The 25714-nt window shown below is 37.7% G+C and overlaps 2 protein-coding genes, 2 long non-coding RNA genes and 1 pseudogene across 6 annotated transcripts; 2 read left to right on the forward strand and 3 right to left on the reverse strand.

Annotated features, from left to right (window-relative positions):
- Positions 1 to 227: 227 nt before the first annotated feature.
- LOC116206983 lies at positions 228 to 1706 on the reverse strand. 2 transcript variants are annotated; one of them, XR_004156833.1, is made up of 4 exons: positions 1565 to 1706; positions 1315 to 1423; positions 731 to 806; positions 228 to 619 (listed from the first exon to the last, which is right to left on the reverse strand). It is a non-coding gene; the product is annotated as an uncharacterized LOC116206983 (long non-coding RNA). The 2 variants fall into 2 exon arrangements; XR_004156832.1 differs by lacking the exon at positions 1565 to 1706 and having other exon boundaries at positions 1315 to 1432.
- Positions 1247 to 2096, forward strand: LOC116206984. The gene is made up of 2 exons (XR_004156834.1): positions 1247 to 1448; positions 1631 to 2096. It is a non-coding gene; the product is annotated as an uncharacterized LOC116206984 (long non-coding RNA).
- Positions 2097 to 10459: 8363 nt separating this feature from the next.
- On the forward strand, positions 10460 to 12488 carry LOC116207615 (annotated as a pseudogene).
- A 1226-nt stretch (positions 12489 to 13714) lies between these two features.
- LOC116207614 (protein CLMP1) lies at positions 13715 to 16861 on the reverse strand. The gene has a single exon (XM_031540641.1). The coding sequence runs from the start codon at positions 16485 to 16487 to the stop codon at positions 14100 to 14102; it is 2388 nt and encodes a 795-aa protein (XP_031396501.1). The 5' UTR covers positions 16488 to 16861; the 3' UTR covers positions 13715 to 14099.
- Positions 16862 to 21892: 5031 nt separating this feature from the next.
- LOC116208489 (F-box protein CPR1-like) lies at positions 21893 to 23575 on the reverse strand. 2 transcript variants are annotated; one of them, XM_031541969.1, is made up of 3 exons: positions 23129 to 23575; positions 22667 to 23002; positions 21893 to 22573 (listed from the first exon to the last, which is right to left on the reverse strand). In XM_031541969.1, exons 1-3 carry the CDS (start codon positions 23523 to 23525, stop codon positions 22137 to 22139), a joined length of 1170 nt encoding a protein of 389 aa, XP_031397829.1. In that variant the 5' UTR covers positions 23526 to 23575; the 3' UTR covers positions 21893 to 22136. The 2 variants fall into 2 exon arrangements, with proteins under 2 accessions (XP_031397829.1, XP_031397828.1); XM_031541968.1 differs by having other exon boundaries at positions 22667 to 23023.
- Positions 23576 to 25714: the final 2139 nt, after the last annotated feature.

A 25714-nucleotide genomic window follows, 5' to 3' on the forward strand; every position in this document is an offset into this window, starting at 1 on the left:
AAAAGCACCATTATATGGAAATTATGAAATTAGCACAAGTATAAACTTTGGAGAGTTAATCTTAATAGTTCATTGCATTGTATTATGAGTTGTAATAGATTTGAAAACTCGTCGCATAAAATTAATTAAGTAGGAAACATGTGGAAGTTTGAGATTATCACAATTATACATTTTACTTATTTATTAGGCAATAACAGAAGTCATACTTTTGTTTCTTGGCCAAATAATAGTCAAACTTCAATTTCTGTAATTTCTTTATCATATAATGGTATGCTCCCTGAACCGTGAGATGCTTTGATAATTTAAGTCCCTTAGGGCCCTTTACTTAAAAGAAGATCTAATTTGATCCCCTGATAAAAAGTCCATCAGTCAACAATGTTAAATTACAAACTCAGCCCACCACCAAGCAATATCCATATTCTTGACTCTGGGGCAACTCTGCATATGATCACGACCGAGTACCGACCAACTATTTGTAAACTGTTATCCCGAGAATCCTTTCAACTAAAACCTCATTCTAAGATAGAGAATGCTTGATCGATGCCTTATGGAGATCGTCCCTGCTACTTACCAGGTTTCTCAATCGGTGTTCATGGGCGTGACGAACCCTTGATAGATCCTGGTAATCAATAAGATAAAATTATTATGAATAGATGGAACTATAGACTTTGAAAGTTTTAGGAGTTAAATCAAGAAAAAGACCAAAGAGCAGGGTTAAGTGGCGGATAACCTCCTTCTGGGCCGGGCCTAAGAACGAAGTGTATTGGGCTTGAATGGGTCCAACCAACTTCAACCATTTCCTTTGCCTTCACTCCCCCGTGATCGCCGCCGGCCCCCCCACCCAAAAAAAAAAAAAACCTATTAAGAAGAATTTCATAAAAAAAAAAAGGCATGCAGTTTACCTACTTCTGTATTTGTAACGACATGAGAATTATCTTAAATCAAAGTAAGAACTTTCACATTTGTATTATTTATTGGTGATGCTATAATAGTTAGTTAGCAAAAACAATCATCACGGGTGTTTTATTTCCGACCCTTAAGTCTCATTGCATAAAATCTTAGTCGTACACGTGTTTATTTTTTACATTAACATTTATCTCTGATAGTTTGAGTATCAATATTTTCGACCACGTATCTTCTCATAGACGATCGGTCCCACCTATAACGAGTCGAATTGGATTCAATATTAAACTAAACCACCATTTCAACCAAATAAAAAATAATTTAATTACTTTAATTAAAAAAAATGATAAAGGTGTAGTGCACAACATCTAAATCGAATAGAACCGCAGCGCCCCTCGATCGCTCACTCACCCCGGCTCTGCCGCCTGTGTGCTCCGAGCTCGGCTCCTCCCCTTCCTCCCTCTTCCCCCTCGGCCTCACAGTTCGGTGAAGTCCACCAGGGAGAGCTCGAGTGAAGCAACTCCAACACCCGCCATGAAGAACAGGTTCGAATCAAACACCCCGTTACAGCGGAGAAATAAAAAGATCGAAAAATTGAATATGTTCAATACATATATATTATTCTATAACTCCAGTTCAAGTTTCAATGAATTGCCCTTACCTGCCTCTGTCCTTCTTCATTACTGATGGCCCCAGTAACTCAAATTTCTTCCCTCGCCCATCTCAGAGACGCACCTGTATCTCCTTCCTCATCCTCACCTAGTGTTTCTAGGTTGAAGTCATAGCAGCAACATCACCGCAGCTTATTCTTCCTCCGCTCGATTTCAGTGAAGTTGCGAAGATGGATATCAATGAGATCAATGAGGAGCTATTCTTCATGGTGGGCGTCAAAGTTGCTTCACTCAAGCTTTCCCCAGTAGACTTCACCGAGTCGTGAGGCCGGGAAGGAAGGGGGAGGAAGGGGAGTCGGGCTCGGAGCGGGCCCGGGGTGGGTGGGTGGTCGAGGGGCGGTACGGAGCCTTGACAAGAGTGAATTTTTCACAAATGAATCTAGGGATTCTTCGAGATTGCACGTCGACTTTAGTTGGTTCTGTTCGATTGGAGAAGATGAACAAAGACAACTTTAGACACTGTTTCTTTATTGTTTCTTCTTTATTAAAGAAATATATATTGTTTTTGTTGAAGAGGTGCAATTCAGTTTGGTTGAATACCAAATCAGATCTGACTCGTTTATGGGCGAGATCGAGCGTCGATTAGAAGATACGTGGCCGAAAATATCGATTCTCAAACTATCAGGTGTAATTCTTAAGGTCAAAAAATATAGAATACGTGTACGGCTAGGATCGTATATAAGGGGATCTGACGGACATAAATAAAACAACCGTGGTGGTTGTTTTAACCAACCACTATAGAATCTCCAATTATTTATAACTAATTATTTGTCTTGTGGTAGGTTCTTTGTTTATCGTTTGTGTTCCGTTAATTTTCTAATTTTAGAAACTAATTTCAAAAAATCGAAAAAATATTGAACAAAATAGAGAAGGAAAAAGGGGATCAGAATGGGGAAGGAGAAGGGGATAGTGGAGGCCATTATCGGCAACCACCATCCCAGGCAAGGCATTATCAGCGATGTCACTGGAGCCCCTAGAGGCTGCCAGCGGGACCTTTTATTTATTTATTTATTTATTTATACTGATCCTTTGATAAAAATATTCATTCTCTTCATAAAAAAAACAAGAGGTACAACCAATAAAGATTTCTTTTTTAATTCATCCTTGAAGTTGAATACCTCATTCGAACTTGCAGGGAACAGTGGTCGCCAGCGGTGGCCACCCACTGTTACCTTCTTCCCATTTCTTTTTTAAAATTTTTAATTTTTTAATTTTTTTTAAAATTAATAGATATGTGATGGAAAAGTTAACGGGTTAAATTTGCCACAAACAATTCAATTTTGAAAATTCATGCCTAGTTTTGGAACGCTTTCCTATTTTGACTATAAGCACATTAGTAGGCAAATTAGACACATATATAATAAGCAAGTTTCACTAGTAGTCTCAATCAAATTTTCTTAAGGAACATTTTGTTTTCTAAATATAAATATGACATACTTGCTAAGAGAAAGAGACATAAATATATTTAAGATCATTAGATGAATCTTTCCTTTTAATGGATTTGAGAAGTTAGCTTTTTAATTAAGCAAAGCTAAGACCACGTAGTTAGAAGAGGTTTCAAATAAATTTTTAAGTTCCCTTCCTCAGTTTCTAGGAGAGACAAGAAGATGAGCGTAAAGCAAAAAATAAAACAATAATATTTAATTTAATCAAAGACTAAAAAGACAATAAATAATAATATTTAATTTATCAAATAGTCTCGGCAGGATTTCATTCTCATAAATAGTTTGTGAGACGTATTCGCCATTTATATTATGACCCAGATTTTATTCATTGCTTGTCCCACATAACAAACACCCAAACATGGCAATAGGACTGGATGCCTGTACACAATCACACGCACATGTGAGTGGTGTCCAAGTTTTCCCGCATTTGTGTATTGCTCATAATGAAAAACGATTTGATTGAATATCTAAAAAAACGAAATAATTAAGAATAAAAGAGATTTTTTTAAAATAATATCATCTATAGTTCGATACAATTCCATTTCTGTATGTATAATAAAATTGATCATATTTGTTTATTATTGGCAATAACTTTGTCTTAATTCAAGAACAATATTCTGCGAAACGATTGTCGATACGTGAAATGGGATCCACCTCCATACCTCTATAAATAATTGAGGGTCTGAACATACATGGCATGTGCTCTAGGTAAGGGCTAACTCTTTTCCCAAATTTGTGCCTTACGAAAAAAACTAAGATGACTTTTACAGTACCCTTTTGATGAAAAAACCAAACCCTAATTCCAATCATCCCATCAAGAAACTGTAGTGAATATGCACGTGGAAAGCAAGCAATTTGAATTAAAAAATAGTTGCATTTTTTTTATTTTTAATAAATATAATGACCAAAATAATGAAATATAATGAGAGAAGACATGTGGTTAGGGTAATTATTGATAAAATCAACGTGGTGATGAATATATGTTTTGCACATATATACATATATGTATATATATACTCTGCCTAAGGAGAAAATAGATAAAGCAAATTAGCAAGTGAAGGAATTCATGGAATCTGACTTGCTGAGATGCATAGAATCTAGAACTCAAATTGGAACTGGACATCATGATAAATAATGCTTGGAACTGGACATCGTGATAAATAATGCCCCAGATACAAGATTCTAGGTCCCATACAATCATGTCTTTTAGCTTGGCCCAGATTTAATTATTTATCATATGTATGAATTTGCATAATATTTACTTATTTAGATCCTTAAAAGATGAAAAGAAAATCAGGGGCCCACACATTTTTGGTTCTTCTATTTTGTTCCATTTTCTCCTCTCCTTTTACTTTTGGATTGTCATTCACGGTGTCAAACGATAAGTAAGCCCGGGAAAGGGAGCGTGTGCAAGTCACTTGCTCGTTAATTAAGCAAATGATATATAATCAAAGTGAGTGTAGCGCAATGGCACACGCCCTCATCTAATGATAAAAAGGTTTCAGGTTCGAAACTCAAGTGAAACTAATAATATCAATTTATTAGATATTTATGATTTTTATTTAAGTGTACTAGGTTTACATGTCTTCCTTGTAACCGAAAAAATAACAATGATATATATCTATCCATATACATGTATACATTGAGATAAATGCACATATTATTATTTTTCCAAAGAAAAACTAATTTTTTTGCTCATGCAATGCACGAATTATTATTTATAGTGATTATTTTTACATGACCTTTTAAAAATTTCACAATTGAAATTATTATTAAGTTATATATATTCTTAAATTGAAAGCATTCGAATATTAGTGCATTAAATAACAAATTCAGAATAATTGAAAATGAATTATAATATCAAACATGCATGAAGAAAATAATATTACTTAGAAAACACATTACATTTTCTTAAATATCAAATTTTAAAAAATAGTAATAGATGACATCCATGTATTTTGTAAAAAAAAAGTGCCAATTATCTATTTTTAATAAGTTTTAAATAAATTTATCTATTACTATTTCAAAAGCGTTTAATATTTAAACATACTTATTGCATATAGTAGATTTTTCCTTTAGTTACTAATTATGTCGAAAAGTTTTTGTTAGATATTTATTTTAAGAAATTGTATTTTGTATAAATAAATTTTGAGATTATATATTTTAAATCAAGAATATGCTTGTATAGTACAATTATTATATTTAATGATTTATATGCATTTACTAATTTAGTCCTAATTGTATATATATTTATAATTGTCTATCTAGATATTTACTTTTATGACTTTATACTATATATAAAATTACTTTTCTAATTTTATTTATCACGGAGATACAACTTTATATATATATATAGATTATCATATATTATAACTGGGTAAGATCATGAAAAGCAGAATGGGTTTGTCTAATTTGTCCATTTAGATAAGACCGTATCATCGGTACTGTAGGACATCCGTGCATCCTACGCATCCACCATCCAAGATTTGGTCTATAATAGGGTTGAAAATACAAATATGATACATCTAAGTAAATTACTTGTAATTTCTTAAGTAAATTACTCGAATCTTTTAGATAATTTACTTGATTTATAAATAAATTACTGATATATTTGGAAACAAAATCAAATTTTATTTAACTTAATTTAAATTTATTTTTTCCTTAATTCAACAACACAAATATTTTTTTAATTTTTTTCTTTAAATTCTCTCTCATACTTTTTCTTATATAATATTTAAATTAATTTTTTAATACTAAATTATCTCAACTATTCAATATTTTTTTCTCAATTCAACTACACAATCATTAATTTTTTATCGTCTTATTCAAATTCTCTCGCATACTTTTTCCAACTATTTTTGTTTTTATCTCCTCAAATTAAATTAAATTAAATTAAATCAAATTTAACTTCAATATCAAACGCCGTGTTAAAAATTTTCAAATAAATGCACGTTTGTACCATGATACATGCATTTTAACTGTATGTATCATAGGTTTTCAACTATCCAATCATCCAGCTATTATAGATAAATCTCACTGTAACCTAAACGCAAAACGCACTCAAAGCGCCTATATTATGTTTCATTTCTTCCGAGGGCAGATGTGGTCGGCGTAAAGTAATCCTGGCAAATTCGATAATCATTGTCTGATAACAGGGAAAGGCACAAGATGAGTCACTAATTGCAATTAAAGGCGGCCGGTATTTGAATTTGTCGATTCATTAGGAGCAGGATTTGCTTCAATTATGCTTAATTAGATTATACCAATAAAACACGACCATTTCCTATAAGGGAACTTGTCAACAATTAATGAGGCCAAAATTTAGATGGCCATTAGATATGACTACTTTTGAGGAAATCAGAGTTCTTGAGATTCTTACCTGTATACATAATAATCGAATTGGAATTTTATTTCTCGAAGCGATGGAATTTTTGGGTCATTTTTGGGTTTCATTTTGGGGTAATCTATGTACATTCTTAACAATGTTATAGTTTTTAGGAGTGTATATTTCGCTTGAGAGTGAGATGTGCGTAGATTTGCAAGTTAATGTTATACCATACGCAAATTGCCTGAAAACTCGTTGCATTTCACTTAATTCTCAATTTCATTATCACATTTATTTTTACTATAAAATCACAACATTTTTTTTTCAATCTCAAATTTATCTATCTATCTATTTGTCTGTCTATATATCACACCCTATTAAATAGGGGCAACGTATTAAATGTCTCTATTTAATAGGGGTAGAATAGTCAATGTATTAATAAATTAGTATGTTATGTAGAAATTGAATTGTTGTAATTAAAGAAAATATGTCCCAAAGAAAAATTAAAGAAGAATTCTAATTACTTGTTGTTATTTTAAAAACAATTTTAATTTTTTATCAAATGAATATACATAATTTTAAAGAAATTAAGAATTATTAAACTTTATTTAGTTAATTTTAATAATCATTATTAGTCTTGTAAAAGTTAAATTAAATATTTTTATTTTATTAGCAATTTTAAATTTTTTATTAAATAAATATAAATAATTTTAAAGAAATTAAGAATTATTTAACTTTATTTAATTAATTTTAATAATCATTATTAGCTTTATAAAAGTTAATTTAAATAAATCTCTCATGGAAGTGATTAACTATTTTATCTAAAATTATTCTAATTTATAAAAGTTAATATATGAAATATGATTCACCAAAAGACAATTGCGAATACATAATATTAAAATTTTATAGACTCTGTGATTACTAATATTTCTTTCATTAACTAAAGTAAGGAATTTTGTATTTTCTAGATTTTATAATTATTGTCTTATAAATTAGATTGATAATTGAGATAATGTCTATAAAATATTTTACATGAATTATTTGCGTATGAGCTTTAAAATTAATATTATCTAATGTTGTTATGAAATTTATCGTATTAAAGTTTACAAACTATAAGAACATATAAATCAATATTAATAATTGTCTTAATATCTAACATTTCATAATATTTTTTTTTTACAAAATTCATGCAACGCACAGGTTCAACAGCCTAGTACATATATAAAGTTGACTATAAATGCATTAAATAGTGGCGTGATTGTAAATATATATACAATTAATTCACATTATAAAATATTTAATAAATAAATAAATAATAAAAAATATATATATCTTAATCCACGTTAAAAAAAATAAGTATATATGTTCTGGAAATATATATATGAAAATCTTTTTTGATAATTGTTTTAATAATTATCGGTGCATAAGTGATCGTATATTTGTTTAGATATATAAAAATTATATGTTTTTTCGTTCAGTTAATTTTTTATATTACCGAATTGTAATGCAATTATTTCATTTTATATAATTTCACACATTTACTGTGTTATAATTAGAAAAATGAGAAACATAGTTAACTATTTTTTCTTCTTAAAATGTAATTCATACAATCATCATAGGAATGAAAAGAATTCATATAGTATATTTTTAAGAACATAAACATCTTCATATACGTAAAAAGTAAATATAATTTATGGATATTATGTAAAAATGAAAATAGTGAAGAGTTTTAAATAAATAAATGAATGAATGAGTGAAAATTTAATTTATATGATATAGTTATGTGTGAAAATCATTATTTATGTCATAAGATAATGTACAAATATAATTTTGAAATGAAAATTGTTAAATAAAATTGAAATAGAAAATGGGGATGGAGTGGACATATGAGAGGGGAAGAGAAAGAAGAGCGAGAGAGACATTTTGGGATAAAATGAAAATAAAATTGAAATAGGAAAAAGGGATGGAGCGGACGTATGAGAGAGGAAGAGAAAGAAAAGTGAGAGAGAAGTTTTGGGATAAAAAAAGTAGAGCGAAAAGAAAGTTGAACGAAAGAAATGGAGAAATGTAATTACAAAATTATTCTCAAATTTAATTATTATTAATTTTTAATCGAATTGAAGAAATGATAATTTTGAAAAATTATACCAGTACATTTCTTCTCTTATATTGTAGTAACACATAAATTAATCGTAATTTCTTAATATATGTGGGTATAATTATTAGATATCGTATATAATACAAAAGGGCGAAGTTGTTTATAAAATTCTTTTCAAATTAAATAAAAACAATCAAGTGTGAATTAAATAAATACAATTATATTTATTGTAAAAATCCCACGCAAAATCTTGGGCTCAAAAATCTAGTATATATATATATATATATATATATATAGGCATATTTCTCATTCTCATTAAACGCTAACGTCAATGCTCAAGTGGGTTATATTTAATCACTCGACACTCCCCCATCAATTCCTTTCGTGACCGATTCTGGGAAAAACCAGATCTTGTGATAAGTTTGATATAAAAAGTGAAATATTATGATTTGACACAAATTTAATTACCTCAGTCTTCGATATAACATTTTCCTTAATTTTTCTCTATCAAGTAATTAGTTTTCTTTTACAAAAATATACGAGATACTGTTGTGAAAATAAAATCAATCTACATTTTTTGGTTCAGTGGAAAAAAAGTCCATATTAAGGAGGATGCGCTATAAGTAAGAGAAGTTGAACAATATTAGCAGGACCTAAGTTACGTGGTTAAATGACAGTACTATAAAGAGCAAATTTAAAATTTGCAAGAACCCAACAGCCTACTTATATATACAAGAAAATGCAATACCATATCCTTGTTTAATTAAATCTTCAATATCATAATGTACATAGGACACATATTAAGGATTTTCTCACGGGGTTGCTTGTGGTAATCTTTCTATTAAATTTTATTGATGAAAATATTTTCTTACTTTTGATAACCAAAATAGAAAGAAGCTGGAAAGGAAAAAACGATATAGTTATTTGATGGGGGTATCATATTATTCATAATTTTTATTTTCAGGTACAAAGTGGTCCCCACTGGACCTGATAAGGAACTTAGGTATATGGTAAGCGAAAGGATACAGAAAAACTTCACTGTAATAATTGAATTTCGAATTTTTATTTTATTTTAGGTAATTAAGATATAATCTATCGTTATTATACTATATTTTCTCCTTTTTTTTATAATGTATTCTTTTAAAATAAACTAAGACTTTCATATTGCAGCTTAGAGACAATGCCTCGGGACAAAGATTTGTGGGTCACCCCGGAATGTGAACATGTTCACATTGCACGAGTCCACTACCCTTTTATTTTTATCATGATTATTAATTTAATATCTTATATATATATATATATACATGTATATTTACTTCATCATCTACGAAAGAAATTCAAAAAATATATAAATATAGTACAGGGACGCATACTTTCACTTAATTAAGAGATTTTAGATTCGATACTTGTAGTCAAACTATTTACATCCCTTATTTATTAGCTATTATGAATTCTATTTTTTTTTATATTAGGTCCATGAGTTTTTCTCTTACTACTCTAAAAGAGTCTAGATACATATAAAGACCATTAACATACAATGAAACTCTAATTATATATTCATTAGAAAGTAGTGTGAATCACGTATGCTCAACTAGCCAGGTTTGATCGTGGGACTTCAGTCCCTTTACTATGTACAAGTTAGTAATGGGCGAAAAGAGCCCATTGGATTCTTTTGGAGCTTCAGAAATTTGATTGCCAAATCTTTTTGACTTAGAGTTACATTAACGAGGGTGTAATACAGTAATACATGTCTTCACTTATTTATTAAGAGGTTTTACGTTCGATATTTAGTTAGACTTTCCACGTTCTTTTATTAATTATTAAAATTTTAATTTCATTATACTAGGTCATAAACTTTCATTGTAATCGGAAGAAAAAAAAAAGTTACATTGTACTTAATTGACATATTTTCTTTTTTTGGGTGAATGAACATCTTTTCTTTATTTAATTAATTATGTGCATCCCTATCCTTTCCTTTTTAGCCGTAGTTTGCTATAAATAGCCTGACTTCCCTTCGTAGTTCGTAAGACTTCACTGCACATAGACATAGGGATCGTGACATGAGAGAGAGAGAGAGAGAGAGATGGAGGCATTCCCCATTGTTGACATGAAGAAGCTCAATGATGAAGATAGAGCAGCTGCCATGGATATGATAAGAGATGCTTGTGAAAATTGGGGCTTCTTTGAGGTATAAAAATAAATTAACATGCAACGAGTAATGTATCTAACGAAATGCATTGAACCGTTTTATCATCTACAATATAATTCGATCGACTTTAAAACATTTTTAACTTGATGACCCCTCTAATATGACATGATTTACGTCGTCACTAGTAAATCTTCGTGTTTGCTTATCATTTTGTCCATCGATACACCGGCTTAACCGGATATATATATATATATATATATATATAAGAACGCTTTATTATCTCATGTAGGTGATGAACCATGGCATATCGCATGATCTGATGGACAAGGTGGAGAAGCTGACGAAGGAGCACTACAGCAAGTGCATGGAGAAGAGGTTTAAGGAAATGGTGGCGAGGAACAGCCTCGACTCCGTTCAGTCGGAAGTCAAGGACTTGGACTGGGAGAGCACCTTCTTCCTGCGCCACCTTCCCGACTCCAACATGTCCGAACTTCCCGATCTCGGAGAAGATTACAGGTTCATGACATAGAGCTACCTAGTGATTAAATAACTTCACTGTTCATCTCTTTTGGTAGATGTCAATATATAATATGCCTGCTTCCACTGCAGTTGCACCACCTCCGCCGGCTTGTGCAATCCGGCCTCAAAATTAACTATGCATATTGGACGGACAAGATATAGAGATGTGACTTTGAAACATTAACCTAGCTATGTGCTCGATTATAGAGTTTAACTTGAGCAAGAACGTATCAAGAGTCTTATGAATGATGATAAAACCGGGGGAAAGAACCAAATCAAAACCAATAAAATGGCTGAAATTCAGGTCCCGAGATCTTCTTCGTGGTGATTCTCTAACGAACATATGTAAAAATGATTGATAGGGAGGCGATGACGGAATTTGCAGCCGAGATAGAGAAGCTGGCGGAGCATCTGCTGGATCTGTTCTGTGAGAATCTTGGATTGGAGAAAGGCTACCTAAAGAAGGCGTTCTATGGGTCAAGGGGCCCTACTTTTGGGACCAAGGTGAGCAACTACCCCCCATGCCCCCAGCCAGAGCTCATCAAGGGGCTGCGGGCCCACACCGATGCTGGCGGGATCATCCTCCTCTTCCAGGATGATAAGGTCGGTGGCCTGCAGCTCCTCAAGGACGGGAAGTGGATCGATGTCCCCCCGATGTGCCACTCTATCGTGATCAACCTTGGCGACCAGCTCGAGGTACCCAAATTACCAAACTCACATTCCAAGATATAGCTACACAACCACCTTTCTATCATATGTACTATCGATGATGAATGTCATAAGTTATGTTAAGCCGATTTCCATCCGTTCTGGTTCGTCACAGGTCATAACAAATGGCAAGTACAAGAGTGTGGAGCACAGGGTGAATGTTCAGACGGTCGGGACCAGGATGTCCATAGCGTCCTTCTACAACCCGGGGAGCAATGCGCTGATCTACCCCGCACCGGAGCTGGTCGAGAAGATGAAGGAAGAGAATGCACCGATCCAGTACCCGAGGTTTGTGTTCGAGGACTACATGAAGCTCTACCCAGAGCTCAAGTTCGTGGCGAAGGAGCCGAGGTTCGAAGCCATGAAGGCTATGGAGCCCCACTTCCAATCTCAACTGCTTGACTTTGAGAGAGAATTGAGGATTAAGTCCACTATTAGCAAGTAATATATAATAATTGTGACTATATTATGGTTAAGTCTATGTGCTTTTGTGTCTGATATGAGCCTGATTTCGGGGAAAATTAGGCCCGTGGGGGTGTCAGTCTAAGTTGGCTTAATGATGAATATGATGAAAGGTCACTATTGTAGGAAGTGACCGGAGAACTTTTTATGGAAAAGGGCATGTATTTAATCTAGATTTTTGGGTTATTTGATGTTGATAGCTCGTCTAGATTATTCTCTTAGACCCCGCAATCATATATCCGAAGAAATCCTTTCTCAGGACGGGAAATCATGTCAAATGGGACCATGACGGATCGCAGAATCGGCAAACCCCAATGCCGTGCCAAGGGGAGAATCTATATTACGACCCCATCACTTTTTAAACATAAAATTCAAGATTTAATTATTAATCCCAACATGCAAGTCATTTACCTAAAAATAACTCAAGTACAGTGAACACATCTCAAGTTCGATTCTCATTACTGACATTTCAAAACTTATATTTAATTATTCTTCATTAGTACAATTAATTCAAGATAATAGAGTTCGAGGGTGAGGAAGCATCATACTTTTTTCTTTCTTTCTTTTTTGTTTTTACCAAGTTTTTTTTTTTCGATAAGTAAAAAGGTCGGGAGGGGAAGACCAGCGTAACAACCACCTCTGGAGACCAGAGGGGCTCCACAGCCGCCATGAAATGTTTCATTCGCTCGAATGGGTAAAAGACTCGGTAAGACATAGCCCACCTAGGTCACCATGATCCCACCAAAGCGTACAGTGGATCAGAACACCTCCCATAGGATAGAGGGCAATGATCTACTAATGCAAGCGCCTTCGTGTTTAAGTCGAGTTTCGACCCATTGACCTCCCCTTTGAAAGACAAAATTCATTACCACCTAGACTACCACTTGGTGGTTTATTTTTATCAAGTTGAATACTTGAGGAAAGGCCAAAAAGCCAAAGCAATTGGCTTCTGACAGACATTTGAAAGTAAAGAAACGAATTATTTGTTCCATTTTCACTTGGGCATTGGCATCCCTTTCCTCAATCATAATCCCAACTTCTGAAAGTGGGGAAAGCACGCTCCTCAAATCCATCCAGAAGACAATCATACAAATCGCACACTCATATGTTCTTATCGTCTCGAATCTCCTGTTATCTTGATTCGTAATTTCTGATTATTTTTTACCATCGTCGTTCGTGGTCGTCCTTTGTCCTTGGTCATTTAAGCAATATGTCCACAAGCTGCGAGGTAACAGTAAAAGCACTCCGCCAAATATTACCAATGTTCTTCCATGAGTTGTATAATATTAACAGTAGTCTTGGAGCTTCATGCTATTCAATCTTCGCCTCTCTACTTCAATTTTGTATAATCAAGTCCCTCAACTTTAAGTAAACGTTTAATTTTGTCCCTCTGCTAGCTAGAATTTCATCCATTAGCAACTGAAATTCGGTAAGGAATCCAACTGATGGCAATAACCTTCCAGAAAATTAACTCACAACGCTTGTTCTATAAAATAATAATAATAATAATAAATAAGATGGCCATGCTGCAACGAACAAGGCAGATCACTGCAACAGAAAACAAAACCGATCCGTGAAGTAAAAAAAATTAAATGCATTTTGGGAAAAGTAAAATCAACTTTTGAAGAACTGAGCCAAAAATCAGATCACAATCGTGTAAGTTGTAATCGTTCGCTGGGGAAAAATAGCAACCTTAACAAAGAGAGTCACCAAAAATTCTCCTCAGCAGATACTCGCCCTGAATGTCGTCCCAGCATAATGATAAGCTGAACGATACCCCAGCAGGATTCGCCTGCTCGGTTCATTTGATATGGAAAACTTACTGCTCTGAACTGCTTCCCGGTGCTCGGTTGGCTGCTTCTTTCTCACCAGCCTCTACATGATCTTTTGCCTTTTTCCCATCCTCTGATCCTTCGGCTGAATCTCCATTTGAGCAGTGATTCTTCAGGACAGCCGAGATATCGGCCTCAGAAGCTCCTGCGAGTTTAAACCGCTCCACAGCAGAGTCCAAATGGTCCTTCCAACCCCGAAGTCCTAATTTGCACTCGACCTGCGACCTCTCGAACAGCATGTTCCCCCAGAATAGATGGATCTGAGACCTCATAACAGCTGCTTGCTCGGCAGCATCCTCGGGTGAAACCTCCCCAACATTGGACTGCTCTGCTTCTCCACTACTTCCCAGCTTCTTCCTCCTCTTCATCATCAAGGCCTCCTCCTTCTTGCTCGCTGCATCCGGGTCCTTGGCCTCCAGCGCCCTCTGCTCCTCAAGCTTCTCCCACATCTCGGTTGCAGCCCTCATCTTCTCCTCCGCGCTGTCAAAAAGCTGAATCGTCTCAGTTGGGTCCCAGCCTGAGATGTCAGTCTTCCTGGCAAGTGCAAAGGACCAATGGAGCTTCGCCATCTCGAACTGCTGCTGCCCTAGAGCAAGCAAGCCCTCATAGAAGTCGGGCTTGATGGCTAGAGCTTCCCCATACTTTTCTCGAGCCAAGGAGTACTTCTCCTTGACCCAGTCGTACGCCGCTTGGAGCTGCGCATCTACCACCACCTTGTCCTTACCCCCAGACTCGTCCAGCGGCACCCGCTTCCTCGCAGCACACATGTGGACATTGCCCCAGTTGAAGAAGGCGAGGGCAGCCACCTCCTGGAACTTGGTGGCAGCCCGCTCGAAGAGCCTCTGGGCATCCTCACTTGTTACGGTCTCCTCTAGTGCTTCGGTGCAGAGCTCCATCCCTAGCTCGTGGAGGTCTATGTGGGCATCGGGGTCAATACCCACATGCGTCCGGAACAACTGGGCAAACTCAAAGAGCCAATCATCCATCTCGACCTCCTTGCAGTCAGGATGATCCTCCGACAAATCTCCTGACTTTAAATCTTTAAGGACTTCCTTTTCCCTCTCCTCATCTCCCTCCACGTTAGAATTGTGAGACACGCCTTCTTCTCCTTTACTTTCTTCAGTATCCACGGGCTTCACCTCCTCTTCCTCTTCTTCCAGCAGACGAGGCTCCTGCTCAGGGCTCACCTCCACGACATGCAATCTCAGCATTCCGAGACAGTCAGGTTTATCTGAGTCCGGATCTTTTGGAGGACCAAGATTATTATCTACGCTCAGCTCTGCTAATCTGAGCTCGCTCGTACAAGTTATGGTCACCAAATCACCATCACTGTCCTTGTACTTGATCAGAACTGACTTCGAAGAAGGGAATCTTTTTCCGACAATCTCCCTCAATGCCTTGAAGCTGCAGTTCACAGGCATCTGGGACAGCCTTATATCATGGTCATAGATGAGCTTCAATGGCCTGCACTGAACTGAAACCTCCCGACTCTGACCATTCGAGCCCACGGAAGCATTCAAGGAGTTCATTCCATCCTTCTTGTGGTCCCCGCTGCTTGGGTTACTGAGAGCTTTACTCGAGGAGCTGCTCAGAGGCTTCAATGAAACTTTGGGCATTTGGGTCTTGGTCTCTGGATTGCTCTCGGGCACGAGACTTTGCTGAGGCAGTTTCTCCCCCTTATTATTGACAGGTCCTGGTGAGGAAGCCACGGCAGGCCCCTTCTTAGGAACAGGGCGGGAGGGCAAGCATGGGCCAATCCCACCAACAGGAGCCCCGGCACGGACAGCAGAGGCCCCAAGAGCAGCTGGGGAGGGGCGGCTCTGCAAGTCCTGCTGAGCCCCTTGGTGCGGTGAGCCTAGCAGCATCCTCAGCCTCCTAGCAATCTCCAACCCATCCTGGTTATTCGGCTCCGCCCCCAACAAGACCTGCACGTCCTGCATCGCCATCTCAGGCTTCCCCACAGCCTCAAATGCTCGTGCCCGCCTCAGAAGCGCCCGAACAAACCGAGGCTGGACCTGGAGGGCGAGGGTGCACTCCGATATCACAGTCTCGTAATCAATCGGCTTCATCTGCATCAGACAAGCAGCCCGATTGCTGTGATAGACCGCCCGATCTGGGTGGCTCTTTGACGTGAGCCGTAACGCCTTATCGTACTGCTCGAGAGCACCCGCATAGTCCTTATTCTGAAACCTCTTGTTCCCTTCTTCCTTCAACTCATGGGCTCTCTTCAAGAATACCGTGGAGTCTAAATCAACGACGCCCCCATTAGCAGTGGGAGCTGAATTGATAACGCTATTGTTACTATTGTCCCCGGACACATGGTTTGAATTAGAACCCGAACCGCCCTTCTTCTTCCTAGCCCCAGATTTTCCCATAAAAGAACTCCTTCGACACAGCCCAACAAGAGACCGGGCAGCTCACTTCCGGGCAACAATCAACAGAGAATTCAAGAATTGGGGTCTCCCAGCGAATTTCTTTTAATCCTCTTCTGAACGAGTAATTGCAGAGACGGAAATGAAGAGTATTGCTTACCCAATGGCGAAGTGGGTACTTACAGTTCACTCCAAAATGCTCAAAGTCTTGATCTTTGCGTCAATTCTTGATTGCCCGTTTGGTCTTTGAAGAAATTGTGGAAAAAATTCGAAGCTCTCGATTTGCCTGAGAGTGGGGTCTGAGATAGAGAGAGAGAGAGAGAGAGAGGGAGGGAGAGGGAGAGGGAGAGGGAAATGGAAGAAAGATGGGGTTTGGGGCTTGACACTGGAAACCCTACGGTATGGTGTCGGATGGAATCTCCTACGACCCATACCAAAGTGTTGTTGATTCTTAGCCGTTGATTGGGCAGAGTTTCGATGATCGCCAACATGTGACGAATCACATGATATTACCCCATCAGTCATGGCCATATGATCACCATTTTTCGATTACAATATAGACTCGTGAACCCAAAAGAAAATATTGTACAAGTAATATAAGTAATACACAACCACTTGATTCTATAAAATTTCACTTTTTGAATGACAGGTGTACTATAAGAAACAGAGAATTATAGGGAAAATTCTATAGTAGGACACTTATCTGCTAAAGTTTTACTCAATCAATACGACGCATACCTAAGTGTTGTTGATTTTTTTTTTTGGATAAATGATGAAACTTCATTGATAACAGATGAATTTACATCAGAAACCAATACCATTTTCCTCTATACGGAGTAAAATAAAAAATACCCAAGAGCTACTCCCAAGTCAACTAGTTGCAGTATCAAAATGGTGAAACATATGCCTCGCAATGATAGAGTGTGCAATTTTGCATGAGAATCGAGGGAGAACAGACAACTTTGCTTTCACATCCGAGAAGATCCTTCGTATTATAATTGTTGGAGGCGAGACTTGATTCCGGTAGAGCCTGGCGTTCCTCTCCCTCCAGATGCAGTAAATGTAGTGAGTCCAGAGAAGTTTAAGACAAATAATATCCAGCTTCTTTCCACGGAGAGAGGAGACCCAGCAAAGTTCCGTATTCCAGTCGACATTGTGTTTGTTCATTCCAACACGGTCTAATAAACTTCTCCAAATCCCTTGGGTGATAGGGCATTCAAAAAAGAGGTGATTTCGGGTCTCCAATTCCAAACTACAGAATTCGCATTCGGGTGCAGTAATCGAGATTCTCCAACTCATAAGCCTATCTTTTGTACTCAATCTATTATGAATACAAAGCCAGCTAATGAAAGAGGATCGAGGAAACTGCCCCTCAAACCAGATTGCGTTCCTCCATTCCATCTTCTGGCTTCTGGGACTAAAGCATTTCCACGCACTAGCAACAGAAAATGTCTCGGATTTGTGAGCCGTCCATGTGACCCTATCACGATCAGAGAGTTGAATTGCATTAGCGAGATCACGGAGCAGGCCAGCTTGCAGATCCGAGCTTCTAGGCCAATGCCAGCATCCATCAACCAGAATCGAACTAACTGTTGCGTGCTCCCTAATCGACGGAAAGCACTGGAGCCCCCTGGTGCAATAGTTTATTAAAGAACCGACCGGTAACCACTTGTCATACCAGAAAGATACATTCGTACCAGGGCCAACACAATAGCGGATATAGGGAGACATCAAAGTCCTCAGCTGCAAAAGTTTTCTCCAGTTCCAAGAACAATCACCAGGTATCCTTAAAGACCAAATACTTCGGTCTTTGATTAAATATTTAGCAACCCAGGCCACCCAAAGAGACCCTGAACGCACGAGGAGAGACCAAAGGTTTTTGAGTACGCATACCTTATTCCACAGGGTTAGGTCCTTGATACCGAGTCCTCCATCAGACTTTGGAAGACATAGAGTTTCCCAGCCGAGCTTTCCTCCTCCTATATGCTGCTCAAGGCCTCTCTAGAGGAAGGATCTGCACTTCTGCTGCACCAACTTTATGACTTTCTTGGGAAGAATGAAGTGGATACACCAGTAGCTGGCCATGCTGAAAAGTACTGAATTGATCAACTGTACTCGTCCCGCGTAAGACAAGTGTTTCACAGACCAACTCCTTATACGCTTTAGGATTCTCTCAGTAAGAGCCTCGCAGTTCTTCGTGGAAAGCTTGCCCGAGACAAGAGGGAGCCCCAAGTATCTCACAGGAAGAGTACCTTTCTTAAAACCCGAGCTATTCACCAATATAGAGATGCCTTCCTCAGTGATGCCTCCCGTGAAGATTTCAGATTTCTCAGGGTTCAGCTTGAGCCCAGACCAGTTGTAAAAGGTGTTCAACACTTCCAGAATGGCAACAAGAGACTCTTTGGACCCGTTTGTGAACAAGAATAGATCATCAGCAAAGCAGAGATGGGTGAGCTTGATAGACTTACATCTAGGATGGAAGCCGATTCTGCCTTCGTCTGCAGCAGTGTCCAAAAGCTTTGAGAAGACCTCCATGGCAATAACAAACAAATAGGGTGATAGGGGGTCACCTTGTCGCAATCCCCTTTGGCCGGCAAAGTAACCACATAAGGAGCCATTGACAACCACTGAAAAGTAAGGAGAGGTAATACATCCCTTGATCCATCTGAGAAATGATAGGGGAAATCCCATGACCTTCAAACAGTTAAGAATATAATCCCAGTTCAAGGAGTCAAAGGCTTTCATTAGGTCAATTTTGATAGCACAACGGGGGGTTATTCCTTGTCTATGGTAGTTTCTTACAAGCTCATGAGCAAGCAAGACATTGTCACATATTCTCCTGCCCTGCACAAAAGCTGTCTGGTTTAGGCTTGTAACATCAGGAAGGACCCCTTTCATTCTGTTGGTGATCACCTTGGTAATGCATTTATACACCACATTGCAGCATGAGATAGGGCGGAAGTCCTTCATGCGATCAGCTTTCTCCTTCTTAGGGACAAGTGCTAATATTGTAGAATTCACCTCTCTGCGCAGCTCGCCTGTCGAAAAGTAATGTTGTACAGCAGCAAAGAAGTCTTTATGAACAATTCTCCAAGCATGCTTATAAAAATACACCGTGAAGCCGTCTGGGCCAGGTGATTTATCATTTCCCATTGAGAACAGAGCTGATTTGATTTCCTCTTCTGTGATAGGAGACACAAGCAGTTGTTGTTGAGCCTGAGAGATCTTCTTTTTGAGAATAGAAGAAAGTTGCGTCGCAGAGGTGCCCGCTACACTTACATCCTTTTCTCCTAGAAGGCTTTGGTAAAAGTTGACTGCTTCCGCTTTTATTTGATGTATATCTTCCAGCTTGGAACCTGAGTTAGTGTAGAGTACTCGAATGGAGGTTCTTGCATTTCTTATCTTCACTGCCTTATGAAAGAAAGAAGTGTTCTGATCCCCCGCTTTTAACCATGCCACCCTTGACTTTTGTCTCAGTAGCTTCTCCTCTTTATCCATGGCTTCTAATAGCTCAACCCTTATAGCGATTTCCTTTTCCATAATTTCAGAAGACATGCAATTACTTTCAAGAATTTCAGTTTGGATCTGAGCGAGTTGAGTTTGCAAGGCGTCAACTTTAGCATGCACATCCCCAAAGTAAGATCTATTGAAATCTTTCAGATGTCTCTTTAGATTCCTCAATTTCTTGTAAAGCACTGCCATAGGATTACCTTCCTGGACCTCCATCCACACACGTTCCACAAGTTTCAAGTACTCTGGATGCTCAGTCCAGAAATGGAAAAACTTAAAAGGCTTTGGGCCCGCATTCTCTTTGGCACCAAATCTCAACATGATAGGACTATGATCAGAAATTCCGGGAGAAAGAAATTCCACTGTTGAGGCAATATCTCGTTGAAACCATAAGTCATTAACCAACGCTCTGTCAATCTTCCTAGCTTGAAACCCCTCCTGTCTTTTGTTGCTCCATGTGAAAAAACAGCCGGTATAAGGGTGATCCTTAAGCTCCGATGTGCTAATGAAGTCTGCAAATTCTCTTATACTTTGATCAACAACAATTTCCCTCCCAACTACTTTGGCCTCTTCTAATTCTTTAATTGCATTGAAATCACCCATCAACATCCAACTATACCTCATACCCACTGTTAAAGTCTGCAGATTATGCCATAACACCCTTCTTTCCGACAAGTCATTTGAAGCATAAACAAAAGTCAAAGCAACCCAACCAACTCCTTTGGGAACATTTACCAATAAATGGATATATTGACTAGTTTTGTTGATTTTGAGCCGTTGATTGGGCAGAGTTTTGATGATCGCCGACCTTTGACGAATCATATGATATTACCGCATCAGTAATGGGCCATAGGATCCTCATTTTTCAATTACAATGGAGGTTCGTGAACCTACTATCCATATAATTCCCTTTTAAATCTCGGCTGAGCTCCTTCTACTTCGGACCAATGGCGACAGCGCAGGTGGCTCTTGATGATTGGATTATTGCTTGAACTTTTCCTAATTTGTTCCCGCCCCTTGCACGGAGTAAACATGCCTCGGTGCCAATTCGGGTTTCGGTTCAACAGTTCAACTTGGTAACACGATAACCGATTTTAAATGTTGAATCAATAGTCAGTCGATTACCTGTCGGTGCATAATTTGGTAAAGGATTGTCACATTGGTGGACTGTAGATGGTCCGTCTCCATAGTTTCTCGAAGAAATATTTGATCATGCAATGATGCAAGATATCATGCAATGATGCAAGATATCGAACATGAATGAGTCGGCAACTAGCTGAGCAGGTGATCTTTAATAAGTGTTGATAAATTTGAACATGATAGTAACGCCGGGTTGAATACACACTCACAAAATTGGACACTAGTAAAGGCCGATTTATGGAAGTCCAATCCACGAAAATCGAATCTAAAACCTCTTCGTTCCAAATGAAAGACTTAGCAACGCCTTATGCCAAGGCATGAAGCCCCACCCCTCAAGACATTAATTTTACCATTCCGTCAACTAATTCATATAACATTCTGGCCCAAAAAAAAAAAGTGTTCATCTAATGTTGACTGCCATTCTTATACTAGCTCAACTAGGGAAAAGTTATAGACATGGCCAAGATCGCAATCAAATTCTGTCATAATTTTACAAATGCTTGATTGGTACTCAAAGTCGAAGATAAGATCGACCATGTCTCAGGGAACAGGTTGAAGTTTAAGAGTCTAGAATTATCATTTGAACGGGGATGCTCTGCCAAATTCATGAGAAGAGCTCAAAGAAACAAACAACACAAACAGAAGCAGAGCAAAGGTAAGGAATTGAGGGAATTGTTCTATAGCAAATTGACCGTAGAGAGCTAGCACCAATCATAATATCAAGCTGACATATATAAACAATATCGGAAGATTAGTACTCAGAGACGAAGGTGAGATCGACAACTTCATACACAATGGATCACAATTTAGAGTTCATGCTCGTGAACTAATGCTGAATATTATCATTGAAATGGGCGATACTCTCACGAACTGGTTGATGAGAAGATCTCAAAGAAACAAACACAAACACAAACACAGAAGAACTTCCACCCACAGTAAATGGCAGTTGTTGACATCACAAAGCTTTCCGTTCCTTCACATTTAAGGATTACCTGTCAGTTTCTAGGTGGTTGCTGCTGCTGCCATTGCAACACTTTGAGTTCCACCACAAGCATCTACCCGAACCAAACTCCCCGCGCACACTTCTGCAATAAAGGGCTCAGATTCTCCACTGAAGTACTCCTTGAGAGTGGGGGGGCTGATCTTGAAAGTCCTGAGGCTTCGACTTTTTGCGTCAAGCCAATGAAATTTCTTGTTCGCGCCTTCCACCAGAAGTTGGCCAGCTGGGTATGAACGGTGCAGGTAATAGAGGTCCTCGAATCCTGTTTGAAATGGAAAGACATCTGCTGTTTGATATGGAACAGAGAAGAGCTTCAACCAAGACTCCCTCGACCCGTACTCTCTCATAACCCAAACATCAGAGACCTTGTTGTGGGGAGAGTTCACCACCATTCCGAGGCATCCCCCGAGAACAGTCACGTCCATCCCGAATCTGTTATCTATAATCAGAACAAATGACTAGTGAGACGCAAAAACCAACCAGATCAAGCTCAGCACAGAGGATGTATACTACACATATCAGGCATGACTACCTAAACATAAAGGCAATGGCACCTCCTTATAATCCTCGCTCCTAAGATCTAAGGCGAGGATCACTTGGGTGTCATTAGAATCCGAGTTCCGGATCATCACCCAATGCAGGGTATTGCTAACATAAACTCCCATCCTGCTCGGACGATGAAGAAAAACCTGGTGTTGATCGTCACCAGTCCTCCTCCACGAGTTCCTTTGCAAACTGTAGAGCCAAATATCTTGGTATTGTTGCTTGAGCACCGGTTCGATCACGACTACCTTGTAATCTTCAGTGAAGGAGTCGTAACCAAACCCGAATATGGCGAAATGCACCGAGCGGATCGCAGTGATGCCATCTATAGTTATGGAGGTTTTGCCTAGAGTTCTCAGTAAGCAGAAAGGATTTCTTAAAACTTCAATTCAAGAATTGGATGCTTTCGGTTACGGAATCATAGAAAATTCAGTGTTCCAAAGCGCCTAACCGAAGGGAACAATGGGCAGGCGGGCGTGATCATTCGTCGATGGGTTCCAAACGATGAAATCCTCGGAGGAGCTCAAGAGGCAGAGCAGGCCGTTGCAGGAGCCCACCAGCTTGATTTCAGAGTCGGATCTCATCGGAGGGGGCTGGAGCTCCCTCACTCTGTAGGGCGGCTCCATTTCCATGGAGTGGAGCTTCTGATTTGATCGGAGGATGACGATGTTGTGGTACTCGGCGCCGGCCAACCCGGTTATGTACCGAAGGTGTTTGTCGATGAAGCTCCTATCGTCTATCAAGGAAAGCCACTGCTTGTTTACAAGCCGGCAACGGAGGAGATCCTTGGCTGTAAGACGGTAAAGTATTTCAGCGAACACCTCCGGCGGCAGTTTGGCGGCGTCCATTTTTTTTTTTCTTTTCCGGTTGAAGTGCTCTCTCTCCCCTTTGGAAATGATTCACCAAAACCTCTGGTCAAGCTATGGGGTTATATAAGGGCTTCTCTTTAGCAATTTGCATCCCACATTAGAGTGCGTTTGGATTTAGAATTGAATTGAGTTGAGTTTTAATTTTAATTAGTTTGTAATGATTGTATTGTTAAATTATGAGAAAAAATGTGAAAAAGTAATAAATAATTGAGAGAAAGTAATGATTAAGTAATGATTGTGTTGTTGAATTGTAAAAAAGTAATGAATAGTTGAGAGAATTTAATATTAAAAATTAAATTGAATGGTTAAAAAAATTTAAAAATAAAAAAATTAATGATTGTTATGTTGAATTGAAAATAAGTAGAGTTGAGTTAAACATTGTTTGGAAAACAAACACACAAAAATTTTGGGCGTTTAACTTAGGGATTGTTTGGAAATGGAGTAGCGTACTCTACTCCATTCCAATTATATTTATATATATTTAATTAGAATTGTAATAATAAGGTGAATAAAAAATAATTATTATTATTGTGTTGTTAAATAATAAAAAAGTGAGAAAAAATAATGAATAGTTGAAAAAAATAATGATTGTATCGTTAAATTGGGAAAAAGTAATGAATAATTGAGAGAATTTAATATTAAAAATTGAATTGAGTGGTTTTTAAGATAAAAAAATAGAAGAGAGTTATCGAGGGAGGAGAAGTGGCGTAACGTAAGGATAGAAACGAGAGGAAGATGGAGGGTGACTGGGAGAGAAAGTACTCGTGAGATCTATTCGACGTCATCTTTTTCTTCTTCCTCGCTCATAACTGTGCACAAGTGCAGTAGTTCCAATCAGTGTTAATAAAATCGGATTGAACGCTAAACCGGTCGAGGCATGGGTTCACGGGTTTATGGGTTCAACCAGGGATTCGATGAGTCGAACTGCACGTCTAATTAAATAATAAATAATGCATATAAAAGAAATAAAGAATGATTAAAAAGTAAACAAATATGTCTATTGCCTAAATGGCTAAGAGGCTAAGTATGTGGCTCTTAGGGAGGTTGAGGTTTTTGGTTTAAGTCTCAATGCATGCAATATTAATTTTTCAATAAAAGCAAACCCATACAACCTGCCGGTTCATATGGGTTTAGTCAAAAAACCGCCCGGTTTAATAGGATCACCGATCTAAAAGTGCAATTTCGATTTTTCAGAGAATCGGACCGGATAAGGTGTCGGTTTCCGATCAAACCGATCCGATCGGCTGGTCCAGTCCGATTCTGATAACAGTGATTCTAATAATTTAATTTGATAAATGCTATTATTGGTTTCACATGTTGAACCTATACCCGTCATAGATGTGGGTGCATAAGGATTGTCATATCGGTGGACTAGAGATGCACCAGCTGCATAATTTCTCTACGATTCAACCATACATAAGATTTCGAACATGAACGGGCTCGCGCTTGGATGAGTAGGCGATCTCTGAGTGTGTTGGTAAAAGTACACCAAAAATATAATATTTCAAATTCTGGCTAAGAGATGTTATATCGCTTCTTGAAGATAGTCAATGTCTCCCACAATGTGCAAGGGAGCTGTGCAACGCTATCCCCGAGATTTAACGTAGCTTGGACTCGAATCCGTTCCTTGACTATCGAAAAGAACCATGTACACTATACCCCATTGTAAATGCTCAATTTACATTTTTTATATTTTATCCTTTATCTCTCTCAAGAATCAATGTGATTCTCATTACTTTCAAATGCAACGAAGCTTCTATATATATATAGAAACAAGAATATGAGAGATTTGTAAATGTAACCAACAAAAGAATGATTGCCTAATAATAAAGACTAATCATTTTAGTTAATGATTAAGTTAATTAAATTTATTTAATTTAATAATTTTAAAATCCAACAATCCCCCACTAATTTAAAATTATTCAAATTAATTTTTGAGCATTCCAACAATGTGCATAAATGAAGGTAGCTTTTCGGCTTTAAACCTCCACATAGCACGGCAACATAAACTTGCTGAAATTCATAAGTAGCGTATAAATTTTGAACTTGTGGATTCACACAAACAAATATTGAGGTGCACACATTACTTTATAGGTAACTGTACTTCTGAAGCTAAGAACTTTTAGTCTGTGCTCAGTTCCAGTCTTACTGAGTGCTCTAGAGGCGAC

The sequence above is a fragment of the Punica granatum genome, chromosome 5, assembly GCF_007655135.1.
Source record: "Punica granatum isolate Tunisia-2019 chromosome 5, ASM765513v2, whole genome shotgun sequence".
Lineage (NCBI taxonomy): Eukaryota > Viridiplantae > Streptophyta > Magnoliopsida > Myrtales > Lythraceae > Punica > Punica granatum.